This window comes from Macaca thibetana, chromosome 10 (genome assembly GCF_024542745.1).
Source record: "Macaca thibetana thibetana isolate TM-01 chromosome 10, ASM2454274v1, whole genome shotgun sequence".
Taxonomy (NCBI): Eukaryota; Metazoa; Chordata; class Mammalia; order Primates; family Cercopithecidae; genus Macaca; species Macaca thibetana.
This window is the reverse complement of record NC_065587.1, coordinates 32,624,771-32,649,505: the sequence shown is the minus strand read 5'-3', so window position 1 is coordinate 32,649,505 and position 24,735 is coordinate 32,624,771. Positions and strand designations below refer to the sequence as shown.

Here is a 24,735-nt window from a genome sequence, read left to right as displayed (position 1 = left end):
TCAGTGACTTCGAGGATCTAATATTTTTGCCAAGTTTCTGGTTCTCCTCAGGGGTGGTCAACAGCCGTGTATCAATGAGAGGGAAGAGACAGCTCTGGACGGTCTTTCATGGCTAACACAGCCCACTGACCATGAACTTTTACATAGCAATCTTGAGGGGCCTTAAAGGAACGTAGGGTCAAGGTCAGTCCAGTCCACCTTTCTGGTGGTCTTTGTGAACTCAATGGTACCATAAGATGCAAAAGTTCTACCTCTGTGGAGTTTGTAATATCCACAAAAAGGAGGCTGAAGAGTTTGAGAACAGGAGCTCTCCCAGCAGCTGAGGAACCAAAAGGGTATGCCTGAGGGAAAGGGGGCACCAGGACACAGCACAAGTCCATCCAAAGGAGAAGGTACACTTCCTAAAGTGACATCTGTCAGTTCTTGAAAAACTTGGAGGCCGGGTGTAGTGGCTCACACGTAATTCCAGCACTTTGGGAGACCGAGGCAGGCGGATCACCTGAGGTCAAGAGTCCGAGACCAGCCTGGACAACATAGTTAAACCCCATCTCTACTAAAAGTACAAAAATTTGCCGGGCGTGGTGGCAGGTCCCTGTAATCCCAGCTACTCAGCAGGCTGAGGCAGGAGAATCGCTTGAACCTGGGAGGCGGAGGTTGCAGTGAGCCGAGATCGTGCCATTGCACTCCAGCCTGGGTAACGAGCAAAACTCTATCTCATAAAAAGAAAAAAAAAAAAAAAGAAAACCTTGGAGCAACTTAAGTAAATATAGACAGGTTGTTTTAAGGGCAAAAATAAATTTCTACCATCTGTTTGAATCAATACAGGATGCCCCACCTAAGGTTGCCTCAGGACACTGCTCTCAGTAAACATTTCATAATGAGGTTCCACTCCAGACACTAAAAGCAGCCTCCCTCTGTTATTATGTGCTCTGGATTAGAGGAGCATTGCAGTTGAATTTCCCACCGGGAGGTGGCTACAGATACTCAATTACAGCAGCGATAACGAAAGACCAGCAGCTCCACCCAGAAACAGGAAGACAAGAGGCCCCCGGTGGCTCTGGTATGGTGCAATGTTAAAGTTGCCCTTCCCCAGTGCCAACATGAAGTCATCTTCAAGCTGTACCAGGTGGCTGGACTACACCTGGAGAAAAGTCTGATGTCTGGGAACTTGGATGTAAATCCCTAGTAGCATATTGTGTTGTTTAGTATTTTTATTAGATTTGGATGGGTAAGTCCAAAGTTGAAACAGAGATTCAAAACAACATGACCTTCCATAAATCTGAAAGTATTTCAAAATGAAAAGTTTATTTAAAAAAGTAGTGGCACAGGCTTGAGAAACAGTGGACAGAAAACGAGAGGATAAAATTCAGTAGAGATAAAGGTCAAATCCACCCCTCAAGACTTTCAAAAGCGCCGGTCCAGCAGGTTGGCAATGTGTACGAGGGAGGTGGGAGTTTTAACTGGTCCTATTCTTAGGGCTGAAGCCACTTGTTGGATGAGGGTTTTGTTCCAACATTGGTCTTGCCCCACCCCTAAACAGTATGCCCAGCACCTAGGAACAGTGCTGAGGGCAGCAGAGGCACTATCTGTGAGTGTCTGTGAGGCTGTGACTGGAGGGGAGGCTCTTCCACAGGGCTGGGGGAAGTCCTCCCAGAGGCCAAGGCAGACTCCCACCTGCCAGGCCACACCCAATAATGACCCCTGGCTCCAGCACTCTGCAGGAGGTGCTGGATAGTCACGGGGGCATAAAGAGTTTTTCAACACAGGGAAGTCAGCTGAGACAACCTTGAAAGCTACTTCACCTCTGTCCACGGGGGCTGAGCTGGGCCCAGCATGCAGGCATGCCACCAGGTACTCTCTTCCTGGGCTGCATATCCCTGCTTTGGATCCAAGGGCCAACTCTATGCCCTCAGCCAGTAAACAATTCCAAGTCAGCTCACCTGGGGAATCAAGCTAATTTTAGGCAAACTATTTCTGCAGGGGAGAAGGTTCATAAGGGCTAAGAGGTTTTATTTATTTATTTATTTATTTATTTATTTATTTATTTTTTGAGACAAAGTCTCACCCAGTTGCCTAGACTGGAGTGCAGTGGCGTGCGATCTCGGCTTCTGCAACCTCCACCCCCTGGGTTCAAGCGATTCTCCTGCCTCAGCCTCCTGAGTAACTGGGATTACAGGCATGCACCACACAGTGTGTTTTTGTATTTTTAGTAGAGATGGGGTTTCACTATGTTAACCAGGCTGGTGTTGAACTCCTGACCACAAGTGATCCACCCGCCTAGGCCTCCCAAAGTGCTAGGATTACGGGCATAAGCCACCATGCCTGGCCTATCTATTTTTTTGAGATGGAGTCTCTCTCTGTCGCCCAGGCTGGAGTGCAGTGGTACGATGTCGGCTCACTGCAACTTCCACCTCCTGGGTTCAAGCGATTCTCCTGCCTCAGCCTTCCCAGTAGCTGGGATTACAGGTGTGTGCCACCACGCTTAGCTAATTTTTGTATTTTTAGTAGAGACAGGGTTTCACCATGTTGGCCAGGCTGGTCTTGAACTCCTGAGACCTTAAGGAATCCACCTGCCTCGGCCTCCCAAAGTGCTGGGATTACAGGCGTGAGCAACTGCACTCGGTCAAGATGTTTTAAATGAAAAATGAAACCAGTCACTTGAGCCACAACGATGATTAGACGGCAAAATGCAGGTGCACAGACATACCCATCTCTGTGCCTCACCTGGTCAATTAGCTGTCTCCTGGATGGGTTGGTCTCCTCAAGGACGTGAGCCCAGAGCTCTGGATCCTTTCTGTGTACCAGGTAGCGGGCCTCGCTTTTGAACAGAGAATTCTCATTGCACACCTGAAATGAGCATACTCATGTGTGTAACACAGCAGTCAATCAATGGAAGCTGCTTGGGAGGACACACCCCAATTCGTTCCCTGTGTGCCTGATACCGGTTTAGTGAACAGTCAGGGCCCAGGCAAGGCGCTGTGCTTTGACACAGGATGAGCAGCATCCTACAGGGTTAACAATGGACTCAAACTACCTCAAAATGCCCTTTCCAAGTTTACAACTCCTAGGGATGTGCCACATCTCTGGCCAACAGGACCTCCTGCATTCAGGGACATGCTCTGTCTCCCATTCTGTCTGATACAGCCACTAGCCACGGGAGGCTACTGAGCCCTTGAAATGTGGTGCATGACAGGAACTAAACTGGTAATTTTTAATTTGGTTAAATTTAAGTACTCATATGTAGCTAGCTCTAAGCCATCTGTAAAATGTTATCAGAACAGCCTAGAACTGGTATAAAACAGCACAAACACTGCAATGTTTCAAGACCTAAAAACTGCAAACTGCGCTTTCACTAGCAGATCTGGAGACCCTTTACGGAATGTTATAACAGATCTTCAAAACACCATCAGTCCACTGGAATGTGCCAGCGTTTGCAGCACTTGCTAAATCCTGCTGAGGATCAGATCTGTTGAGTGCCAGATGCCAGGCACAAAGGCTGAGTGGCATGCAAAGGTGTTTGCAGATGCAGTGCAGGCTGCCTGTGCATCACGGGAAAAGCCCGACCAGGCTGGTGCAGTACCAACCTCATAGGTGCTCTGTTCATGTCTGGATTTTTAGATCAAATGGTTAGGTAGGAACAGTTCATACAATTCAACCTAAACATGTAATTATATGTGGATCCAAGCCTGGGCAGATGTAGGCAAAAGACCTGGGTAGATGTCTCAAGGAGGGGCCAGCAAGAGCTCACCGGTCAGGTGATGGGGAAAGGCTTGTGTAGAGGGTTATCCCAAAAAGGGGGCATGAAGTACAAGGGCAGTCAGGACATGAGGCACCCAGGGAACTGCAGGCCCCTCCAGGTGGGTTGGCAAGATGGGTGGTTGATCAAGTTGGGGAGTTGGGGGAAGGTGGCAGTCCACAGAGGAGCTCACAAGTCAGGCCAAGGAGTTCAATTCTGCCTTCAAATTACCAGGCAACAGTAAGGACCATAAGCAGAGGGATGATAAGTCAGGTTCATGGCCACTTGGTCTACAGGTACAATGCATACAAATCGCATGAGCAAGTTCCCAAAAGCTGCGAGAATCACAAGGAAATAATCTCATGACCTGCCATCTCCAGGTGCACAGAAAGCCCTGATCAGCTCCCCACGGGCACACCTTTGAAAGCTTTCCTGGGAGGCCAGGGTTGCATGGGCAGCTCAGCACATCTGCTACCCACCTGGATGAGCTCAAGGTCACACTGCCCCCGCTCATAGGCGACACAGGCCAGATGGGGGTCTCGCTTCTCACAGTAGCGGCCCACCACGCTGCTGTCATAGTAGGCATTCTCTCTCAGGAAGCACTCGGGGCTGTTGTTGCTGTCAATGTAGATTTTAGCCAGTGCATTGTGAGTGGCAGGCTCCTTGCAGCCTTCCTGAATCCGGGACTCCAGCCAGGGAAGCAGCAGCTTGAGCCTTTGAAAGAAGGAAGGCACTGTGAAGTCTCAAGGCTACCACTGGAAATCTTGAGGACAATTCCAGGGCTCTGACAGATGTTTCCTGAAACAAAAAATCTCGGAGTACATTAACTTCAGGTTGCTCTAGGGACGAAGATGGATCTGATTTCCAAACTGATTTCTACTGTTAGGTTTTCCCCCAAGGTATTCACAGTACCAATAGCAAGTAACTCACTGCTACATCTAAGATGTGCACATGAATGATCAGCTACAGTGACAGTCCTGGAGAATTAGACAGAAACAACAACAGACACTAGAATCCAGGGGTAAGACAAAACACCAAGTAAGGACACCTTACCTATTTCTTTTTTCTACTTCAGCCACCAACTCGTCAGTAGAGAACTGTCCTCTCACTGCCATGATTAAGTGTTTAATCACTTCCTCAGAACAATCCACATCAAGCAGCCCTCCAACCACAGCTGGGGTCCGGCTAGGGTTGACCTACGGTAGTCAAGGTGAAGTAACTTCAGTGTTGCAGACACAAGTTATTGTTAGAAGCCTCCTACAACTTGGACAGTCTGGGCAAAACCCTGAAAGGGCTCCTGTTTAGCACTGCGCTGTGTCCCACCAAAATTCACTTGCTGATGTCCTAACCCCTAGTGGGACTCTATATGGAAAGAGGGTGTTTAAGGAGGTAATCAATGCCAATGGTGCGGCCCTAATGCAATGGGACTGATGTCCTTCTAAGAAGAGGAAGAGACACCAGGAATGTATATGCACAGAGGAAAGGCCCTGTGGGGGCACAGCCAGGAGGCCGTCTGCAGGCCTGGAAGACAGCCTTCACCAGAAACCAGCCCTGCCAGCACCTTGATTGTGGACTTCCAGCCTCCAAAACTGTGAGAAATAAATGTGTGTTGTTTCAGTCGCCTGGACTGTGTTCTTCTACTCTGGCAGTCTGAGCACACTAACCCACCACCCTTCAAAATGATAGTCTCTGAAATGCCAGATGTTAGAGGCAGCCTCTGAGGTGAAGACTATTGTCACTGACTGGGGCCCAGAGGCAGCCGTGGGTCACTCCAGGGAGCCAGCAGTACCTTCTGCACGTAGATCTCAATGTACCTCTGCAGGTTGTTGTGGTATAAATACAGGACAAGGTCATGGACAAAGCCAAAACGATCGCACACGATGATGAGGGGAAGCTGGTCTGTGAGCTTGGCCTCCTGAGGATTAGAATGCACAGAACAAGTCAGGGAGTGGAGAAACCAGACAGCCAGACCTCGGACTCATTGCCCATATGGGACAGCACTGTCTCTGCAGCAGAGTGACATGTAGGAGACTCAGAATGAGACTGCTCTAGATAGGCTGTCGTTTTGTGGTATGGTGTTTGCTTTGGAAATAAGTGAAAGATAATAGTATTTGGTTAAAGACCGTTAAATGTGGCATTAACATTCCAAATCTGGACAAAAATATCTTTTAAGACAAGCAGCTTATTACGTGCAAACCCAACAGAAACCAGGCCATTCTCAAGAACAGCACACCTGCAGTAAAGGCTGCCTTTTCAGACATGCAGCCGCAGGCCATGGAAACACACCTGGGCACCATTCCCAGATGATGATGGCACTTGGGTAGGACAGCCACAGGTCACCACAATCATGCCTCCCCCTTGTGTGGTCCCATACCTAGATCACATTTCCTGGTTTCCCTTGAAGTTTTAAGCGTGGCCACATGACCTCATTCCCTCCAAGGGGACGTGAATCCAAGTCTCATCTGCCACTTGCAGGCCTCGCCCATAAAAACCACCCATGCTGGTTCCTCTGTGCTCTTCCCGTCTTCTAGCTGACTGGGAAGACGACATCCAGGTGAGGTGCTGAACACCGCAAAGCAGCCATGAGCCTGGTCCTTGAAGGACAGCGGGAAGGAAAGCCACCCCACTGACCTCCAGCCCACCCAGGACTGCCACATAAGGAAGCAGGCTTCCTGTTCTTTATGACACTAGTGCTGAGTGGTCTACTTGTTTCTGCAGCTTTGCCTGCTTAATTGACAATGGCACTAATGGGATGTTGATGAGTTACAATGCAGCAATAAACTAACTCCCTCCACTCACGTGCCAGATACTTAGAGCACAGCCTCAAGCTGCGTTCCACGTTCTTAAAACGATAGAAGGGTTCCTCTAGAACTTTAAGCCATAAGGCGGAGCTCTGTCCCTGGGACTAAGGGGTCCCTGGCGAGACAGATCCAGCTTCCTGCCTCCTGGGACGTCCTGCGGATGGTCTGCCCCACCTGCCATCAGCAATTCAGCTGTGGAACACAAGGAGGCAGTGCTGGAACACACCTTCAGGAAGTTCTTCACACGCTCTGGGTTGTAGCAGCTGCTCTCTCGGCATATCCTCTCCACCTCCTTGATCTGCCCTGTCTTACAGGCAGCCTGAATGTATTTCAGATGCACGTCTGGGTCTTGGCTGAAGTTCACGATTGAGCCCAGGAAGTAGAAGAGGCCTATGAAGAGAGACTGTTTCATTTTTGTCCTTGCAACACCCACCTGGTTTCCTCCGTAGCTGCTGTCCACCTTCCCTCGATGACCCTGTTCCACTCTCCAGGGACCCACCCTGCTCCACTCTCCAGTGGACCCACAGCCCACTCAGAACTCATAATCAATATGCCATCTGTCTGTTTTGGCAGCTCCCAAAAATAGCTAGTCAGATTTCCATCAAATTTGGCAGGCATACCTGGCATGTTTTGATGTAAAATACTAGATATTTGGTACTTGTGAAATTACTTTTGGGGGCCCAGGTATACCTAGATAGTCGTCGTCAAGAGTAATTCCCACTGAGGTAATCTGAGAGGGCTGTGGGACTGATGCCAAGGGAGAGAGAAATAAGCCACGGCCTCCAGGAGGAGGCCTGCAACTCTGGACAGTAACGACAAGATAGGTACATCCGAGAAGGCCCCCGCCTGTCGAGGTCTTTCACTGTAACTGTGAGACTCTGATGCTAGGAAGGGAATGGGCAGCCCCTAGGCCGATGGTTCCCCACCAACCTACTCTACTGCTCTTTCCCAGCCCAGCTCCACTCAATCGTCCGCCATGGTCTTTCCTACAGTGTTGTATTCTGAAGAGAAGGCCAGATCCCTGAGGGCAGGGTCCTGTCCTACCCTCCACCGATGCCCCAACCTCACCGGACACATGGCAGTGGCTTGATGCCTAGACAAATGCTTAGTCTCTATCCTGGGTGGGCCAGACAGCCCCCACCTGTCCCTAACAAAGCTACTCCCACCCCCATTGCCCTAGAACACTCTTTTGGGGTGATGTCCAAAAAGGGGAAAGGAAGACAACCAAGTTGCCTCGCCAGCCCCTGCTATCAACTGGGTTAGCAGATACTACAAAGCAATGCACCCTCTATCGTGGGCTCTCACTTAGGAGAGGCCCAAAGAGCCTCCCTCCTGGGGCTGTGAAGACCAGACATCAGGCCCTTTCATGGTACCCACGACACAGGCTTTTAGATGAATTCTTGCCAGACTGTGCTGCACAGACACACCGGGCTCCATAAGTTTCTCCACTCCATCACAAACCAACCTGATTTCTTCCTTTGGAAATACCAAAAAGGACACTGAAGCTGAGGGTGCACATGAGATGGCAGTCGCATTCTGCCACTGACTGAGCACCCAAGGCAGCGAGTGCTGCATCCTGCCTGGCTTTGCAGGAAGGTCGTTTTAAGTCGGGCAGGTGGACCGCAACACCTGAGAAAGGAGGTGTAGTCACGTGGTGGGGTCGGCGAAAGGCTGCACAGTTTACCTTCATAACTCCTGAAGGATTCAAAGAGTTCCACCAGGGCCTGCGTGCCCAGCTGCTCATGGTACTTAGAGGCCACCTGCACACACAGCTGAAGGTTCTGTCTGATGTTAGCAGACAGCATGGCACGCAGACACTCCACAGAATCCTCCACCGACAAGGAGCCGAAGAAATTGACAAGCCACTGGGAACAAGGAGGAGTCTGTCCACAACAATGCACCACTACAAAGATTGCTAACACTTGGAAAATAACTAGGTCATTCTCCTGTTCCCCTGAGTGTCAAAAATAGAGAATTTCCACATAAAGGGATTGAAAAGCAACTATCCATCATGGGAAAAAGTAGGAGCAAGGAGTAAAGCTGGGAAAAGACACTGATCTAAACAGTTCACCTGCAATATTCCACAGACGATGCTAAAACTTATTCCATAAGTTGGAACACAATAGCTAGTTCAGCTTTGCTAATGGTTTCAGACAGCCCTGTTAGGTTGTCAGTGTTAAAAGGTGACCAGTATTCCTGCTATTAGACTAAGTCAAAGGTGGACATCAGAAAGAAAGGTACTACAGGGCCCAGACATGCTGCTGAGCAGATAAACATTGTGCGTGTGCTGAACCAGAAGTGCTTTTGGTAGTAAAGTATGGTAGGTTAGGGCAGTGACAGGCTCAGGCCATGGTTCCACAATCATCAACAGGTGAACATTGGGGAGCATGTGACATTAATGGCATAGACAACAGCCATAATAGGAGTGCCCCAGTGGCACATAATACCTCGGGATTGAGGAGGTGAGTGTGGACCACAGCCCTCTTGATGTCATAGAGGTCGGTGTAGTGCTCCAGTGCTTGCTGCAGGAGGCCTGCCTTTTCACAGAGCTGGGCGATGTGGGCCCGGTCGTAATGAGTAAACATCTTATTTCCAAGGATGGCATCTGCAACCTATGAAACAGGGAGTTTGGTGGGAAAGCCTGATCAATGGCAATAACTTTTTAAGACCAGCTGCTCAGCCTTGCCCCAGGGTAGGGTAAAGCCTGGCAACCCGAACTCACAGGCCCCTGTCCACACCCACAACTCTGTGGTGGCAGCAGTGCTTGTGGGTCCCAAGATCCCCAGCTGTCCTTCAAGTCATCTTAGGCCCTTTGCACAAGGCTCCATCCTCCCATATTGTAGAGCTGGGCCCACCCCATGTGGCCACAGAGTTGGGCATGTGAGAAACGCTGAGGCTCCATAAAGCCCTATTACTGGGATGAGTCTAAGTCGCTGTTGCAGCTTTTAAGCAATCACATTCTTGTTTTTTCTTTCTTTTTTTTTTTTTTTTTTTTTTGAACTCTGGACCTCAAACGATCTGCCCACCTTGGCCTCCTAAAGTGCTGAGATTATAGCCGTGAGCCACCGCGCCCAGCCAGCAATCACATTCTTATAGGGTTTCTATGGCAAGATCAACGTGAGGGCTCAAGTCTACCGATTCTCCTTGAATGAGCTCAAGCCTTAGACTAGCAATGGCCAGAAGGAGACCTGAACATAACAAATCCGATTTGTGCTTACTATACTGCTCTACTAGGCTCAATACAGACTTACGAATTGGGGATTGCATTTAAAAAACAATGAACACTTCTGAAAACAATTTTTATGAGGCATAAAATATATATATATATATATATTTGAGGCAGGGTCTCACTCTGTTGCCCAGGCTGAATGGAGTGCAGTGGTGCAATCTCGGCTCACTGCAGCCTTGACCTCCCAGGCTCAAGCAATCCTCCCACTTCGGCCTCCCAAGCAGCTGGGATTACAGGCGCATGCCGCCACAGCTGGCTACTTGGGTTTTTTTTCTTTTTTTTTTTTTTTTGAGATGGAGTCTCACTCTGTTGCCAGGCTGGAGTGCAGTGGCACGATCCCACCCAGCTCACTGCAACCTCTACCTCCTGGGTTCACCCCATTCTCCTGCCTCAGCCTCCCAAGTAGCTGGGACTGCAGGCACGCGCCATCATGCCCAGCTAATTTTTGTATTTTTAGTAAAGACAGGGTTTCACCATGCTGGCCAGGCTGGCCTCGATCTCTTGACCACGTGATCCTCCTGCCTTGGCCTCCCAAAGTGCTTGGATTACAGGTGTGAGCCACCATACCTGGTCCACCCGACTAATTTTTTTTTTTTTTTTTTTGAGGCGGAGTCTTCACTCTGTCGCCCGGGCTGGAGTGCAGTGGCACCATCTCGGCTCACTGCAAGCTCCGCCTCCCGGGTTCGCGCCATTCTCCTGCCTCAGCCTCCCGAGTAGCTGGGACTACGGGCGCCCGCCACCGCGCCCAGCTAATTTTTTTTTTTTTTGTATTTTTTTTTTTTAGTAGAGACGGGTTTCACCGTGTTAGCCAGGATGGTCTCGATCTCCTGACCTCGTGATCCGCCCGCCTCGGCCTCCCAAAGTGCAGGGATTACAGGCGTGAGCCACCGCGCCCGGCCCACCCGACTAATTTTTATATTTTTTTGTAGAGATGGGGTTTGGCCATCTTGTCCATGCTGGTCTCAAACTCCTGGGCTCTGTTCACCTTGGCCTTCAAAAATGCTGGGGTTACAGCGCAAGCCACTGCACCCAGCCACTAAATATTCTCTTTAAGTAAGTAATTTTTGGACTAAGACTGGATAGGTCAACACAGTAGCCTTGCAGCATGGCTGAATGAGTGCTCGCTCAGTATCTAATGCTGGTCTTGACTAGCTACGCTCCTGGGTGCCTTCCCTGCCACCCAGCACACTCTTTCTTATTCCTTCAAGGATCTGCCTCACCAACCAGGTATGGCCAAACTGAGTGACCACAGCCCCTGTCACACACCAGACGACTTCAGAGTGATGCACACTTCTGGTTCCCCATAGAGTTGATGATCCAAACCAAGTACTAAGAGTAGGGCTTTAGAACACCTAGCACTTACCTGAGTCTCCTATCCTTTGTTTCCTTCAGGTTTATCTTTACTTCTTGTTTTTAAACATTTTCTCATCATAGCAACAGTGTATTTTAGAGAACTTAGAAACCATCATGCAGTCCCACTGCCCAGAGAAGACTGCCAGCATCCTGGGGCACTAAGCCAGAGCCTGCTGGCACCTCACCCAACTACTTGCTTGTCCTGCACCCCTTAAGGTCTGGGCATTCCTTTGGGTGTCTGCCAAGTTTCTGAGTGGCGCTTGGTGTGTTTCAAATCTCATTCACCAAAAACTATTACATACACTCACAAAGTCATGAGAGTCCAATAGACCCCAAGCAGCAAATTAACAGCACTTTAATTTCCTATAGTTGGAATATGACCCACTTCTTAGCAGCTAACCTGTGGATTTGAATAAATTGAGGTAACAGAACAATATACTTAATATGTTGTTTTATAATTATAAAAACAATAAGTGATTATTAAAGAAAAAACAAAAAAGAAGAGAGAAGTAAAGAACAAAGTGAACTTGTACAATCTTATCCACTTAGTACCATGAACAGCTTGATACAAACTCCTCTAAATCCCTTTCTTGTATATATATCTAAATTTAACCCAAAATAGCACAGACATGTGATTTGATTATACCTTCCTCCCACAAGTTTCAGGCCAACAAATGATGCCTCACCACAATACCACTGCACACCCATTAAGATGATTACTATTATTATTTTAGACAGGGAAAATGTGTTGGCAAGGATATACAGAAGTTGGAACTGCTGAGCATTGCTGGGAAGAATATAAAATGGTGCAGCCTCCTGGAATACAGTATGGTGGTTCATCAAAAAGGTAAGCATAGAATACAATATGATCCAGCAAATCCACTTCTAGGTATATGCCCAAAAGAATTAAAGCAGGGTCTCAAAGAAATCTTTGTACACCCATGTGAACAGCAGCATTATTCACAATAGCCTAAAGGTAGAAGCAACCCAAATGTTCATCAATGGATGAATGGATAAACACAAGTCATATATACACATGGTGGACAATTACTCAGTTTTTAAAATGGAGGTGTTTCTAACATATGCTACAATGTGGATGAACCTTGAAAATAATATGTTAAGTGAAAAAAGCCAGGTAAAAGGACAAATATTTTGTGGTTCCATGTATATGAAATATCTTGAAAAGGCAAATTAATAGAGACAGATTAGAATGGCAGTTGTCAGGGGCTGGGAAATGAGGAGTCACTGCTTAACAGTTACATAGTTACTCTGGGATAATAAAAAGTTCTGGAACCATATAGTGGTAATGGTTGCACAGTATTGTGAATGTTCTTAATGCCACTGTATCAGACACTTAAAAGTTGTTAAAATGGTAAATTTGGTCATGTATATTTTACCACAATGAAAAAAAGAAGAAAGAAAGAAACGATGCCCCAATTATAACTGTTTCCATGAAAGTCCTGTACCATGATTTCTGGAAAATCCTTTTAAGGGGAGTCATGGAGAATGTTCACTGAGAAGTACAAGATAAACATCTGGCACAAGCCCAGTCCAGTCCAAAGCCACTGTGCTCAAGTCTGCAAACCCACAGAGGGGTGCCACAGGTGCTCTGCCTCTCGGTGTTAGCCTACAATGTCACTGACCTGGGGTGCATGAACAAGGTTCATCTCCAACAGCCATGTCTGGAGGAGTCCCTCAGCTGGGCGATTATTCTTCAAGGCATCCAATAAGAAGGAAGTACACTGCTGAATTAAACTGTTTTCCATGAAAATGTCCACAATCTGAAACATATCCAAGCCACATTTTCACTCAGTGTGTTTTCATTCACAGTGTTTCATTTTCGTATTGAAATAGTTCCTGAAATATTATCTCATTATCTCATTTAGAAATTCAACAATTAGTTCCTTCCTTTGTTTTTTGTTTTGTTTTGTTTTTGAGATGGAGTCTCACTCTGTCACCCAGGTTGGAGTGCAAAGGCACAATCTCAGCTCACTCCAACCTCCGTCCTCCACCTCCTGGGTTCAAGCGATTCTCCTGCCTCAGCTTCCCAAGTGGTTGAGATTACAGGCACCTGTCACTACACCCAGCTAATTTTTGTATTTTTAGTAGAGACAGGGTTTCACCGTGTTGGTCAGGCTGGTGTCGAACTCCTGACAGGTGATCCGCCCGCCTTGGCCTCCCAAAGTGCTGGGACTACAGGCGTGAGCCACTGCTCCTGGCCCCTTTGCATTTTCTTATGTCATCACAATTCACATAGAGCCAGGTGTGGTGGCGTGTGCCTAGAGTCCCAGCTACTCAGGAGGCTGAGGTGGATGCATGTATTCCTTGAGCCCAGGAGTTAAGACTATTCTGGGTAACACAGAGACCTCATCTCAACAACAACAACAACACGATTCACGTAATTTATGGCCATTAATTTATTGATAATCTTGTGAAATCATATCACCTACATCACACCTATCAGTGAGGTATTTTACCGAAGTATATGAAAGGGAGTGACTTTTATAACATATGAACCCCCAGAATCCTCTCAAGTGATCCAAGCAGTAATCATACATTACTTAATCACATCCTAGAGGCAGCTGTGATGCTTAGCTTTAGGTGTCAGTTTGACTGGATTAAGGAACACATAGAGAGCAGGTAAAGCATTCCTTCTGGGTGTGTTTGTGAGGGCGTTCCCAGAGAAGACTGGCATGTGAGTTGGGGGACCAAGTAGGAATGATCCACTCGCAATGTCAGGGAGCACCATCCAATCAGCTAGGGGCACAAAAAAGGAAAGAATAGATTTCTTCTCTCTTTCTCCTGGAGCTGGGACTTTCTCCTCCTCCTACCTCTGGACATCAGAACTCCAGGCTTCCCAGCCTTTGGACTCCAGGACTTACCCCAAAGGCCCCCCAGGGTTCTCAGGCCATTGGCCTCAGACTGAGAGTTACGCCATCGGCTTCCCTGGTTCTGAGACTTTCAAACTTAGATTGAGCCACGCTACCGGAATCCAACGTCTCCTCTAGCTTGCAGACAGTCTATCACAGGACTTCTCAGCCTCCATAATCACGAGCCAATTCTCCCTCATATATCTGAGATGGGGTCTCACTCTATTGCCTAGGCTAAAGCAGTGACAAGGTCACCACTCACTGCAGCCTCAACCTTCAAGGCTCAAGCGATCCTCCCATCTCGGCCTCCTGAGTAGCTGGGACCACAGGTGTGCACCACCATGCCTGGCTAAGTTTTAAAAAATTTTTGGTAGAGATGGGGTCTCATTATGTTGCCCAGGCTCCCTCTCATATAGCTAGAGCTACGCTACTGATTCTGTCTCTGCAGAATCTTGACTAACAAAGCAGCTGATACTTGATATTTAACCCATATATATCATTATATTATTGGGGCACAACTGGGAAAATGCAAACATTTACTTAGACAATTATTAAAGTTAAATTGATGTTAATTTAAATAATTAATATGCCTCACTAAGATGTGAAATATAGGAATAAATTTAGTAATTGTTTTTGAAGGACAGCTTTACAGGAAAATAAAAAAGAACTTAGTAATTGTAGAACTTCTCATAAAGTATGAGAAGTTTATATTTTAAACAACTTTAAAATACGAACTAGAAACAAGATGTGAACTGGAAATTTCTTTCCTATTGAAAGCTAAGTAAATTTGTCTCAAATCTCTTATTCATGTTCTCCAAAATATCTGCAAATTCCCAGACATATAAACACATATAACTGCACTTATTATTTCTAAACAGTTGTTGGCCCTGATGCCTTGCTTCAAGCTTTGTTACACATCTATATATCATCAGAGCTCCTTGTACCAATTGACTGAAAGTGACTTGTCATGTGTTTACATCTAAATTCTAAGTAGGTTACACTAAAAAACAGGCTGATGCTCACGTAGATCCAGGTCAGTCAGACACCCACAGGATGAACATTTGGGGGATGCAACAGCACTAGCTCCTGGTGCTCAGGCCAATGGTCAGGGAGAGACAATGATGTGGTAACTGGGGTGGGGAGAGGGATGGAGGGCTGGATCCTAAATGACATCCTCACACCCTACACCATCACCACCCAAAGACACAAACCCACGCAAACATTCTCTAAAGTACTTCAAAACAAAAGAAGCAATGAGTACTCACATAGTAAAGACTAGAAGACAAACTCCCCAAGTACACTAGATTTTTTAAAACTGGAAGATTAATAGCAGATGAAGAAAAGCATTGAGACAAGTTAACAGGAAATGAATAAAGGAATCTTCTAGATGGCTCTAAAAAGCCACAAAAAGTTGTCCAAAACTGCCTATGCTCACCTGGTTAATGTCAGCCAGTGGCTCCTCGTCCTGCACTAGCATTTGAGAAAACTGCAGGCCCTGTTCCGGACTGATCTTCATTACACCCCTCAGCAGAAAGATCCAGTCTGGGGTGTACCCAACCTAGAAGCAAGGGAGCACCAATCAGGAAAATCAATGAAAAACCCTGGGCATTAGAAAAGGAAGTTATCTATCCTTTGTTTTAAACTCATGTTAACAAAGAAATGAGCAGCAACATTATCATTTGTAGGTACCACCTTCTGCCAAACACAATATCCAATTAAATAAATTGATTTCATGTCCATGGAAGGCACAATTAACTATACAAACAGCCCAGACCACAAATAAGTTCCCTGATCTGTGTGCAAACACAGCCTGCCAGTGAGCACACAGGGACAAGATCTGGAAGTCTGCCAAAATATCAAATTAACATACAGAAGGAAGAGAGGGAGAGAAAAAACAAGATAAAGCTCCCAAATAAAAAGAAGATGGAAGGACTGGAAAACTAAGGAAAATAAAAAACTGAAGAAAATGCAATATGATCAATATCAATAAAGATCCTAATAGCAACACTGCCAACTCTCACACCAGAGGACTTATAAAGAAGGGTATTTTATAAACTTTAAATCAGCAACCACTCAACCACATGTTGAGTGGGATGCAGATGGTTCAACACACGTTACCTTTTTGGCATAGAGCACAATTTTCTGGAATTGGCCTGTTTCTGCAAAACACTGGATCACTTTGCTTGGCACGTTTGCCCGAAGGTACACACTCAGAGCGAGCATGGGGTCAGTGGTTTTGACCAAGTCTCCGAGCTCCTCTGAGCACTCCAGCTGTGGTACGCCAAGGGACAAGGCAAAGTTAGGAGGTGGGCAGGGAGCCTGGACCAAGCTGTGCGGGGGGCTACCATCTCACAAGTGTTTCTACCTTATCTTCTTTCAGCCACTTCTCTAGGAGTTGCTTACGCCCCTGCTGAAGAACCAGATGGCAAAGTTCTAGGGATTCAAGTTTATTGAGCTGACCCTGGTCGAGCAGGATTCCAAAGTACTGCAGCAATGGAGAAGCCTGGCCAGGCTGAGCGGGTATACTCTGGAATTTCTGGACCGTCTCTCTGGTACGCAGGATTCCCTAGTAATAAATGGAAAAATAGGTCATTGTGTTGTAATCACAGGGGATCCCTTCACTCAACTTGCTTCTATGTAAAAACAAAAATCTGCCAGTGGAAATTCCACACTGCTCTGTCATGGACAAAATGTCCTCTACTAAGGCAACTGCTTCTATCTTCAATAAGAACCATAAATATGGGGGATCTAGGTCCTCCAGGTGGCTTCACACTTAGGGCCTTACTTCTTCCCCAGCATGCTGCAGTGAGAATTCAGCCTCTCAATCAGTCTTGTAGTAGTGAAGTTTTGCTATCATTATATTCTAATTCAAAATACTCACATTCACAGATGAAGGCTAGAAATGGTTTGTTCATAACCACCCCTTGAAAGACAAGAAAAATTCTTTCAAGGACCAGCAACTTGAAAGTCTTTATCTACTCAGGAGCAGATCCAGTCTCTGAACAATTTATCCAAATGAAATAAACTAAAGAAAAAGCCTTATGCAGAAATGCTATATTCTGAAAGAGTGGAGGAAGTCCAGAGCAGGACTATTGCTAAATAAAACAGGGATCAACCACTTGGTGTATTGTACAGTTGCATATTTGACAACCAGGCAGCAAGAGTGGAAAATTCTGAGTTGCGAAAATGTGAAACTGTACCCAAGCCATTGGATGAGAGGTATGTATGCACACACAGTGGGAGACAGGAAGAAGTGCTGATGCAGCAAGAGTGTGCTTTTTGTTTACTTCCCTTACTGTTAATTAAGCCATTGGTGCAAAAATTTTAAACTAAAAACTCCTAACATAACACGAATAGACTGCAATACCAGTAGTGAAATGCTTTTATGACTTATTTTCCTCTCAAGGTTGGTTCTTAACACTCAGAACACTTGAACAGTATTCAAGGTTTATCACCTTTGGTGCAGATGCTGCAACTTTGGCGGCTTCAGCATAGCTGCCCTGTGCAAAGAGGGTACTGAATTTTCTCGCAAACAACTTCTCTGCCCCAGCCAGGTTACTACGAATGGCCAAACGCAGACCAAGGTCTGGATTCTGAAGCACGTTGGTTGCATAATTCACAATATTATCTTCCTCAACACAAACTGACAGCACCTGTAAGGACCCGACAAGTGAGAGCGGCCCGGCCTAGAAGAGTGCTCTACTATCCCTCAGCCATGTTCCCCTCTACCATCCCTCAGCCATGTTCCTTCTACCATCCCTCTGTCATGTCCCCTCTACCATCCCTCAGCCATGTTCCCTCTACCAACCCTCGGCCATGTTCCTTCTACCATCCCTCTGTCATGTTCCCTCTACCATCCCTCTGTCATGTTCCCTCTACCATCCCTCTGTCATGTCCCCTCTACCATCCCTCTGTCATGTTCCCTCCACCATCCCTCTGTCATGTTCCCCTCTACCATCCCTCTGTCATGTTCCCTCTACCATCCCTCTGTCATGTTCCCCTCTACCATCCCTCTGTCATGTTCCCTCTACCATCCCTCGGCCATGTTCCCCTCTACCATCCCTCTGTCATGTTCCCTCTACCATCCCTCTGCCATGTTCCCCTCTACCATCCCTCTGTCATGTTCCCTCTACCATCCCTCTGTCATGTTCCCCTCTACCAACCCTCTGTCATGTTCCCTCCACCATCCCTCTGTCATGTTCCCCTCTACCATGTTCCCCTCTACCATCCCTCTGTCATGTTCCCTCTACCATCCCTCTACCATGTTCCCCTCTACCATCCCTCTGTCATGTTCCCTCTACCATCCCTCTGTCATGTCCCCTCTACCATCCCTCTGTCATGTTCTCCTCTACCATCCCTCTGTCATGTCCCCTCTACCATCCCTCTGTCATGTCCCCTCTACCATCCCTCTGTCATGTCCCCTCTACCATCCCTCTGTCATGTCCCCTCTACCATCCCTCTGTCATGTCCCCTCTACCATCCCTCTGTCATGTTCCCCTCTACCATCCCTCTGTCATGTCCCCTCTACCATCCCTCTGTCACGTTCCCCTCTACCATCCCTCTGTCATGTTCCCTCTACCATCCCTCTGTCATGTCCCCTCTACCATCCCTCTGTCATGTTCCCTCTACCATCCCTCTGTCATGTCCCCTCTACCATCCCTCTGCCATGTTCCCTCTACCATCCCTCGGCCATGTTCCCCTGTACCATCCCTCGGCCATGTTCCCTCCCGATGCTGGAGGGTAGCCACATTCTCAGGCGACTGTTGAGCACACCTGTGATGGTGGCCCTCATAGTGAAAGGATGCAAAGCAGCCGAAAGCCGAATGGTAACAAAACAGAACAGCACAGGAGTCTATGTAATTGCTAAAGTCACACAGATAAGCACCCCAGTGATGCGTTCTGCACTATAGCAAAATGGCCTATGTGGAAGGAACTGACAATTTTTCTTCTTAAAGTTTTTATTTTATTTATTTTTTATTTTTTTATTTTTTTATTTTTTGAGACGGAGTCTCACGCTGTTGCCCAGGCTGGAGTGCAGTGGCGTGATCTCAGCTCACTGCAAGCTCCGCCTCCTGGGTTCACGCCATTCTCCTGCCTCAGCCTCCTGAGTAGCTAGGACTACAGGCGCCCGCCACCGCGCCCGGCTAATTTTTTGTATTTTAGTAGAGACGGGGTTTCACTGTGGTCTCGATCTCCTGACCTTGTGATCCGCCCGCCTCGGCCTCCCAAAGTGCTGGGATTACAGGCTTGAGCCACCGCGCCCGGCCAAAGTTTTTATTTTTAAAGCACAGAGTTTCTTTTCTCTCTTTTTTAAAAAATATTTTTCTGTAGTCCCAGCTATTTGGGAGGCTGAGGCAGGAGAATGGCGTGAATCCGGGAGGCGGAGCTTGCAGTGAGCCAAGATCACTCCACTGCACTCCAGCCTGGGCGACAGAGCGAGACCCTATCTCTACAAATATATATATTTGAGATAGGGTCTCGCTCTGTCACCCAGGCTGGATTCAAACTCCTAGCCTCAAGCAATCCTCCTGCCTCAGCCTCCCAATGTGCTGGGATTATAGGCATCAGCCACTATTCCTGATTTTTTTTTTCCCCCTGAGACAGGCTCTCACTCTGTCACCCAGGCTGGAGTGTAATGGTGTGATCATAGCTCACTGCAGCCTCAAACTCCTGGGCTCAAGCCATCCTCCTGCCTTGACCTCCCATGCAGTTGGGATTACAGGCATAAACTACTGTGCCCAGCCAAGAGTTTCTTCTTTTAACTATCTTTTTCAACTATGGTTGGGAAAAGTAACTTAAATACCATAGTATCTGCTTTTTCAACCCTCCCCAATTAGGGTGTGCATGGTATGAAGATGATGTGCATGAGAACTGCTGTTCCATATGCAGGAAGGAGTTGCTCTCCTCCTGGAATCAATCCTGTGTAAGGAATGGTGCTGTCTGAAGAGAGGAAGTGCCAATATGAAGGAGAAGGAGACATGGGTTTAAGTTTAATAACAGCAACTAATAATAGCTACACCCAGCCGCTTTCCTAGAGAAGGGGGAAAGTTTAAACACCAGTCCCTAATGAATGGAAAAGGTGGAAAACGAAATGTCAGAGTTACACACCTGTCCCTTTTTGTTGACACCAATAATTCCAGAGGTCGGTTTGTGTGGAGCAGTGACAAATATTGTGTCAGCACTAATACGGTTCATGTAGATGCACACGCCAGACTCTAGGTCGTACAGATGAAGATAGCCATACTTTGTGATCAAGTAAATAACACCATGTTTAGCTCCAATCTATAAGAAGACAGACAGCAAGAGGTTGCGAAGTAAGGAAGAGAAGCCATGTGGGTAAAAAGAGCTCACAAATGATAAAGAGGATTCTTTTTGTTTGTTTGTTTTTTGAGATAGTGTCTTGCTCTGTCACCAAGGCTGGAGTGTAGTGGTGCCACCATAGCTCACTGCAACTTCCGACCTCTGGGCTCAGGTCATCCTCCCATCTTAGCTTCCAATGTAGCTGGGACTACAAGTGTCAGCTGCCACACCCAGTTATTACAAGGATTTTTCAGTCTCTCAGGCCAAGAGATTACTGGTGGGAGCAATGCTTCCATGAGACATGGATTATAAGTTGTACTTGATTGAGAATTAGTTTTAAAGCCAGTATTTTGTCCAACCACTCTCAAATACAGGTCCAATGAACTCAGGCTACTCCATTTATCTTTCAGGTAGGGCGATCCTTTCACAGTTTATCAAACCCATTTAAGCAAGCTGTGAGTTCATAAGGGGAAAGTTCTGGACAAAGACCTCAAACGCCAGGTTGATGTTCCAGCATGCCTTCCACCACCACTTATTAACCTTTGAGTTTTGCCAAATGCTATTAACTTTTACAGAAAAATATTTAACACACAAGAAAACCTGAAGGGGCTCGAGGAAAAAAAAAACAGATGTATTTGCCCAACCAGATTATTAAACATATATATTAAACATACAGTAATTTTTGTAGCATGATTTTACCATTGGAAGAGAGAGAGAGGGAAACGAACTTAATTGAGAGCCCTGAAAGAGAATGGATCATACATGAGAATTTATTAAGAATGAGTGTGTGGTGGCTAATGACTATAGTCACAGCTACTTGGGAAGCCAAGGCAGGAAGATCACTTGAGCCCAGGAGTTTTTGAGTCTAACCTGAGCAATGTAGCAAGACTCCAACTCTAAAATAATAAATAATTAGTAGGTAACATATTAGTGGAAAATAGGCACTTTAACCAATATGTAACATATATTATTAATATAGTCAGCTAGCTATCTGGAGATGGAGGTAAGAGTAAAGAACTGAATTTCCATCTTACTCTTTAGATCAAAGTAAATTCCAGATGGGTCAAAGATTTTAAATAAAAAACAAACACAATTAGGAGAGGAACGAAAGAAAATATAGGTAAATGTTGTGTCCATGTTGAGGTGCAGAATTAGTCTCAAAACATGATACCATTGCCACACAAAAATGCAACACTTCCATAAGGTGGCACGTATCACAAATTATGACTGGGAAAAACATTCAAAACACATCAGACACACAGTATTCTATGAGTACAAAAAGCTCTTACAAATAAGGTAAAAATCCTGGAGTTGGGCATAGTGGCACATGCCTGTAACCCCAGCTACTTGGGAGGCTGAGGCAGGAAGATCTCTAGAGGCCAGGAGTTCAAGACTGGCCTAGGCAACACAGCAAGACCCCATCTCTATTTTTTAAAAAAGATCCTGATAGAAAAAAAAATGCAAAGATTAGGAAAAGGCAATTAACCAGATACATATGAGTGGCTGATACATCAATTCTACCTTGATGGTAACCAAGGGAAAGACATCACAACATGGGATGCTGTCCAGCTACCAAGGGCAGCATCAGCAGGAATGTGAACTGGTCAGCACGGTCAGAAGAGTCTGTGATGGGAATGTGCCCCTGACTCAACAGTTTAATTTCTAGGAGTTTATCCTCAGACTTTTAGACTAACACACAAAGATGTACAGAGCACAATGTTCCTTAGAGTATTTCTTGTAAATGTAAATACCAATCAACAGGAGATGTTTAAATGAGTTGTGGCACATCCACAGAACAGATGACACAGACAATAAAATACATACATTATGTTATTGGCACAGGATGATCTACAACACAGCTAGAGGAGTTTATACAGCAGCAAGGCTAGTGCAGAGCCATTTTCATAAGAGTCCATCTGTATAAATCTGCATAAATGTATGCGTGTGAAGTTACTTCCAAAGGGGTAGCCAAATTATCACCAGTGCTAGGATTTCAGGTGATATATAATTCTGCTGTTACATTTATTGATACTATTAGAAATGTATCGATAACATATATTTTATGAAAACAAAAGAGTAAAAAGAATAGATTATATAATCTTACATATATAATGTGATGCCAATTTTGTTCAGAAAAGGTATAGATCTAAATTTTTAATAAAACAAGTTGTAAGATTTTTTATTTTTATTTATTTATTTTTTTGGAGATGAAGTCTCGCTCCACGCTGGAGTGCAGTGGCATGCAGTGGTGTGATCTTGCCTCACTGCAATCTCTGCCTCCCGGGTTCTAGAAGTTCTCCTGCCTCAGCCTCCCAAGTAGCTGGGATTACAGGCGTACACTGCCATGCCCAGCTAGTTTTTTGTATTTTAGTAGGGACAGAGTTTCACCATGTTGCCCAGGCTGGTGTCGAACTCCTGAGCTCAGGCAATCTGCCCACCTCGGCCTCCCAAAGTGCTAAGATTACAGGTGTGAGCCACTGTGTCCGGCCAAGATTTTTTATGTATTTTACATCCAACTGGTTCACTTACAGAGGAATGTTTTCTTTTTAAAAAAATCTTTCAATTTTTATTACTCAAAAAAGCTTCATTTTTTATTTAGCTTTCTGACTGTGCCTTCGACACTTCCACAACAATATTCTGCTCCTCAATAAGGAAAGCACACTTGGTCCTGTCACGAGCACTCAGCACACATGGAACCACCACAGGCCCTGCTGACATGGGTTTCAGTTTTAGAGAACCTTCACTTCAGGTCTCACAGCACCAACTCCTCGAAGTCTGGCTGGACACAGGCCACATGCAGGTTCAGGTGTTTTCCCAATCTTCTTGATGTAAAGGCGAACGATTCTACTACCAGGGGCTCGGGACTGCCTAGTTTCATTAGAAGCTGCATGTCAAACACTGGGTCATTCTGAGTGAAAGCTCAAAGGACTGTCCCCGGGAGCTCTAGGCCCCCCAGTGGCGGCCAATTGTAAAGGAAATAAGCGTTTTATTCTTTTTTTATTATTATTATACTTTAAGTTCTGGGTTACATGTGCAGAACGTGCAGTTTTGTTACATAGGTATACACGTGCCCTGGTGGTTTACTGCACCCATCAACCTGTCACCTACATTAGGTATTTTATTCTTTTTTTTTTTTTTTGAGACAGAGTCTCGCTCTGTCGCCCAGGCTGGAGTACAGTGGCTGGACCTCAGCTCACTGCAAGCTCCGCCTCCCGGGTTTACACCATTCTCCTGCCTCAGCCTCCTGAGTAGCTGGGACTACAGGCGCCCACCACCTTGCCCGGCTAGTATTTTGTATTTTTTAGTAGAGATGGGGTTTCACCGTGTTAGCCAGGATGGTCTCGATCTCCTGACCTCGTGATCCGCCCGTCTCGGCCTCCCAAAGTGCTGGGATTACAGGCTTGAGCCACCGTGCCCGGCCCAGGTATTTTATTCTTTAAATATTCTCATACCACAGTGAACATCTAATGTCTTATAATAAGGGAAAGGGCTGCGGACTTCAGTGTGTGACTTGGCAAAGTCTTCCTGCTGCCCTAACTCACCCTCATGCAGGACATTCCTTTCTACAAACAGGGCTTTCCCAGCTCACACACCAAAGCCTTAGGCCTCTAAATGGTATCACAGTGGCAGGAGACAGCAGAAGTAGACTAAAAATGGCAGCCTCCTGTATCTTGGGAGGTGCTAGAGTAGATTTTAGGACACGAAGATGTTTAGAGAGCAGCACATTCATACCTGCATAGCCACTGGAAAATCAGTCTGTGCCTCTGGAGGGAAAAACACATCTACTGCTTTCTTTACAAAAGGTTGGTTTCCCGCTGCAGGCTGTCCAACTTCAATGATGTGCAACTAGAAGAGAGATTTTAGGTCAATCGAGGGGACCGCGTGTGGTGGTGGACAAGTGCTAGCCAAGGCACAGAGGCAAGTGGAGCCTCAGCTCCACACACTGGATGATTAACACTAAAAGTCACATTCAACCAAAGCAGAACAACTCCCTTCTCAAGAGTGCCCGTGATTATCCAATAACCTGCTGCCCACCACCAAGCACAGCACAAAGGGCCAATGCCAGGCAGCCTAGGAGCCTCAGTTCCAGCACGGTGGCAGTCACTTCCCCTCCCTGGGCCTGGATGCCGATGAAACAAAAGGCTCCAGTCAGAACTTCCAGCTCTGCTCTCTGCTGCCCTCCTGGGTATGGCCCAGACTCACACAAGCCTGTTAGTGCAAGATCTCATCACTGGGGGCCAAACTCACGAGACACCCTCACCATGGCACAGGTCTGAGGTTTTCAAGGTTGTGCTGGGCGGGGGTAAGAATCTGATAAGGGAGCCCATCCCTGCCTTTAGGAGAACAGCTCCAAGTTCCTGATCTATGCCAGTGCCTTCCCTATAACTTTCTTTCTTTTTTTTTTTTTTTGAGATGGAGTCTCACTCTGTCACTCAGGCTGGAGTA

At 46.4% G+C, this 24,735-nt stretch overlaps 1 protein-coding gene across 4 annotated transcripts in view; it reads right to left on the bottom strand.

Moving 5' to 3' along the window:
• Nucleotides 1-24,735, bottom strand: part of CLTCL1 (clathrin heavy chain like 1) — a 114,533-nt gene that overhangs the window by 38,937 nt on the left and 50,861 nt on the right. For all 4 annotated transcript variants that reach the window (XM_050746025.1, XM_050746029.1, XM_050746026.1 and 1 more), the window contains 14 exons: nt 24,022-24,135; nt 20,098-20,271; nt 17,445-17,642; nt 16,355-16,555; nt 16,108-16,260; nt 15,425-15,547; nt 12,763-12,900; nt 8,985-9,149; nt 8,222-8,402; nt 6,764-6,927; nt 5,526-5,651; nt 4,790-4,932; nt 4,216-4,450; nt 2,725-2,847 (listed from right to left, as the gene is read on the bottom strand). In XM_050746025.1, coding sequence (XP_050601982.1) covers nt 2,725-2,847; nt 4,216-4,450; nt 4,790-4,932; nt 5,526-5,651; nt 6,764-6,927; nt 8,222-8,402; nt 8,985-9,149; nt 12,763-12,900; nt 15,425-15,547; nt 16,108-16,260; nt 16,355-16,555; nt 17,445-17,642; nt 20,098-20,271; nt 24,022-24,135 — 2,238 coding nt within the window. The remainder of the gene's footprint in view (nt 1-2,724; nt 2,848-4,215; nt 4,451-4,789; nt 4,933-5,525; nt 5,652-6,763; nt 6,928-8,221; nt 8,403-8,984; nt 9,150-12,762; nt 12,901-15,424; nt 15,548-16,107; nt 16,261-16,354; nt 16,556-17,444; nt 17,643-20,097; nt 20,272-24,021; nt 24,136-24,735) is intronic.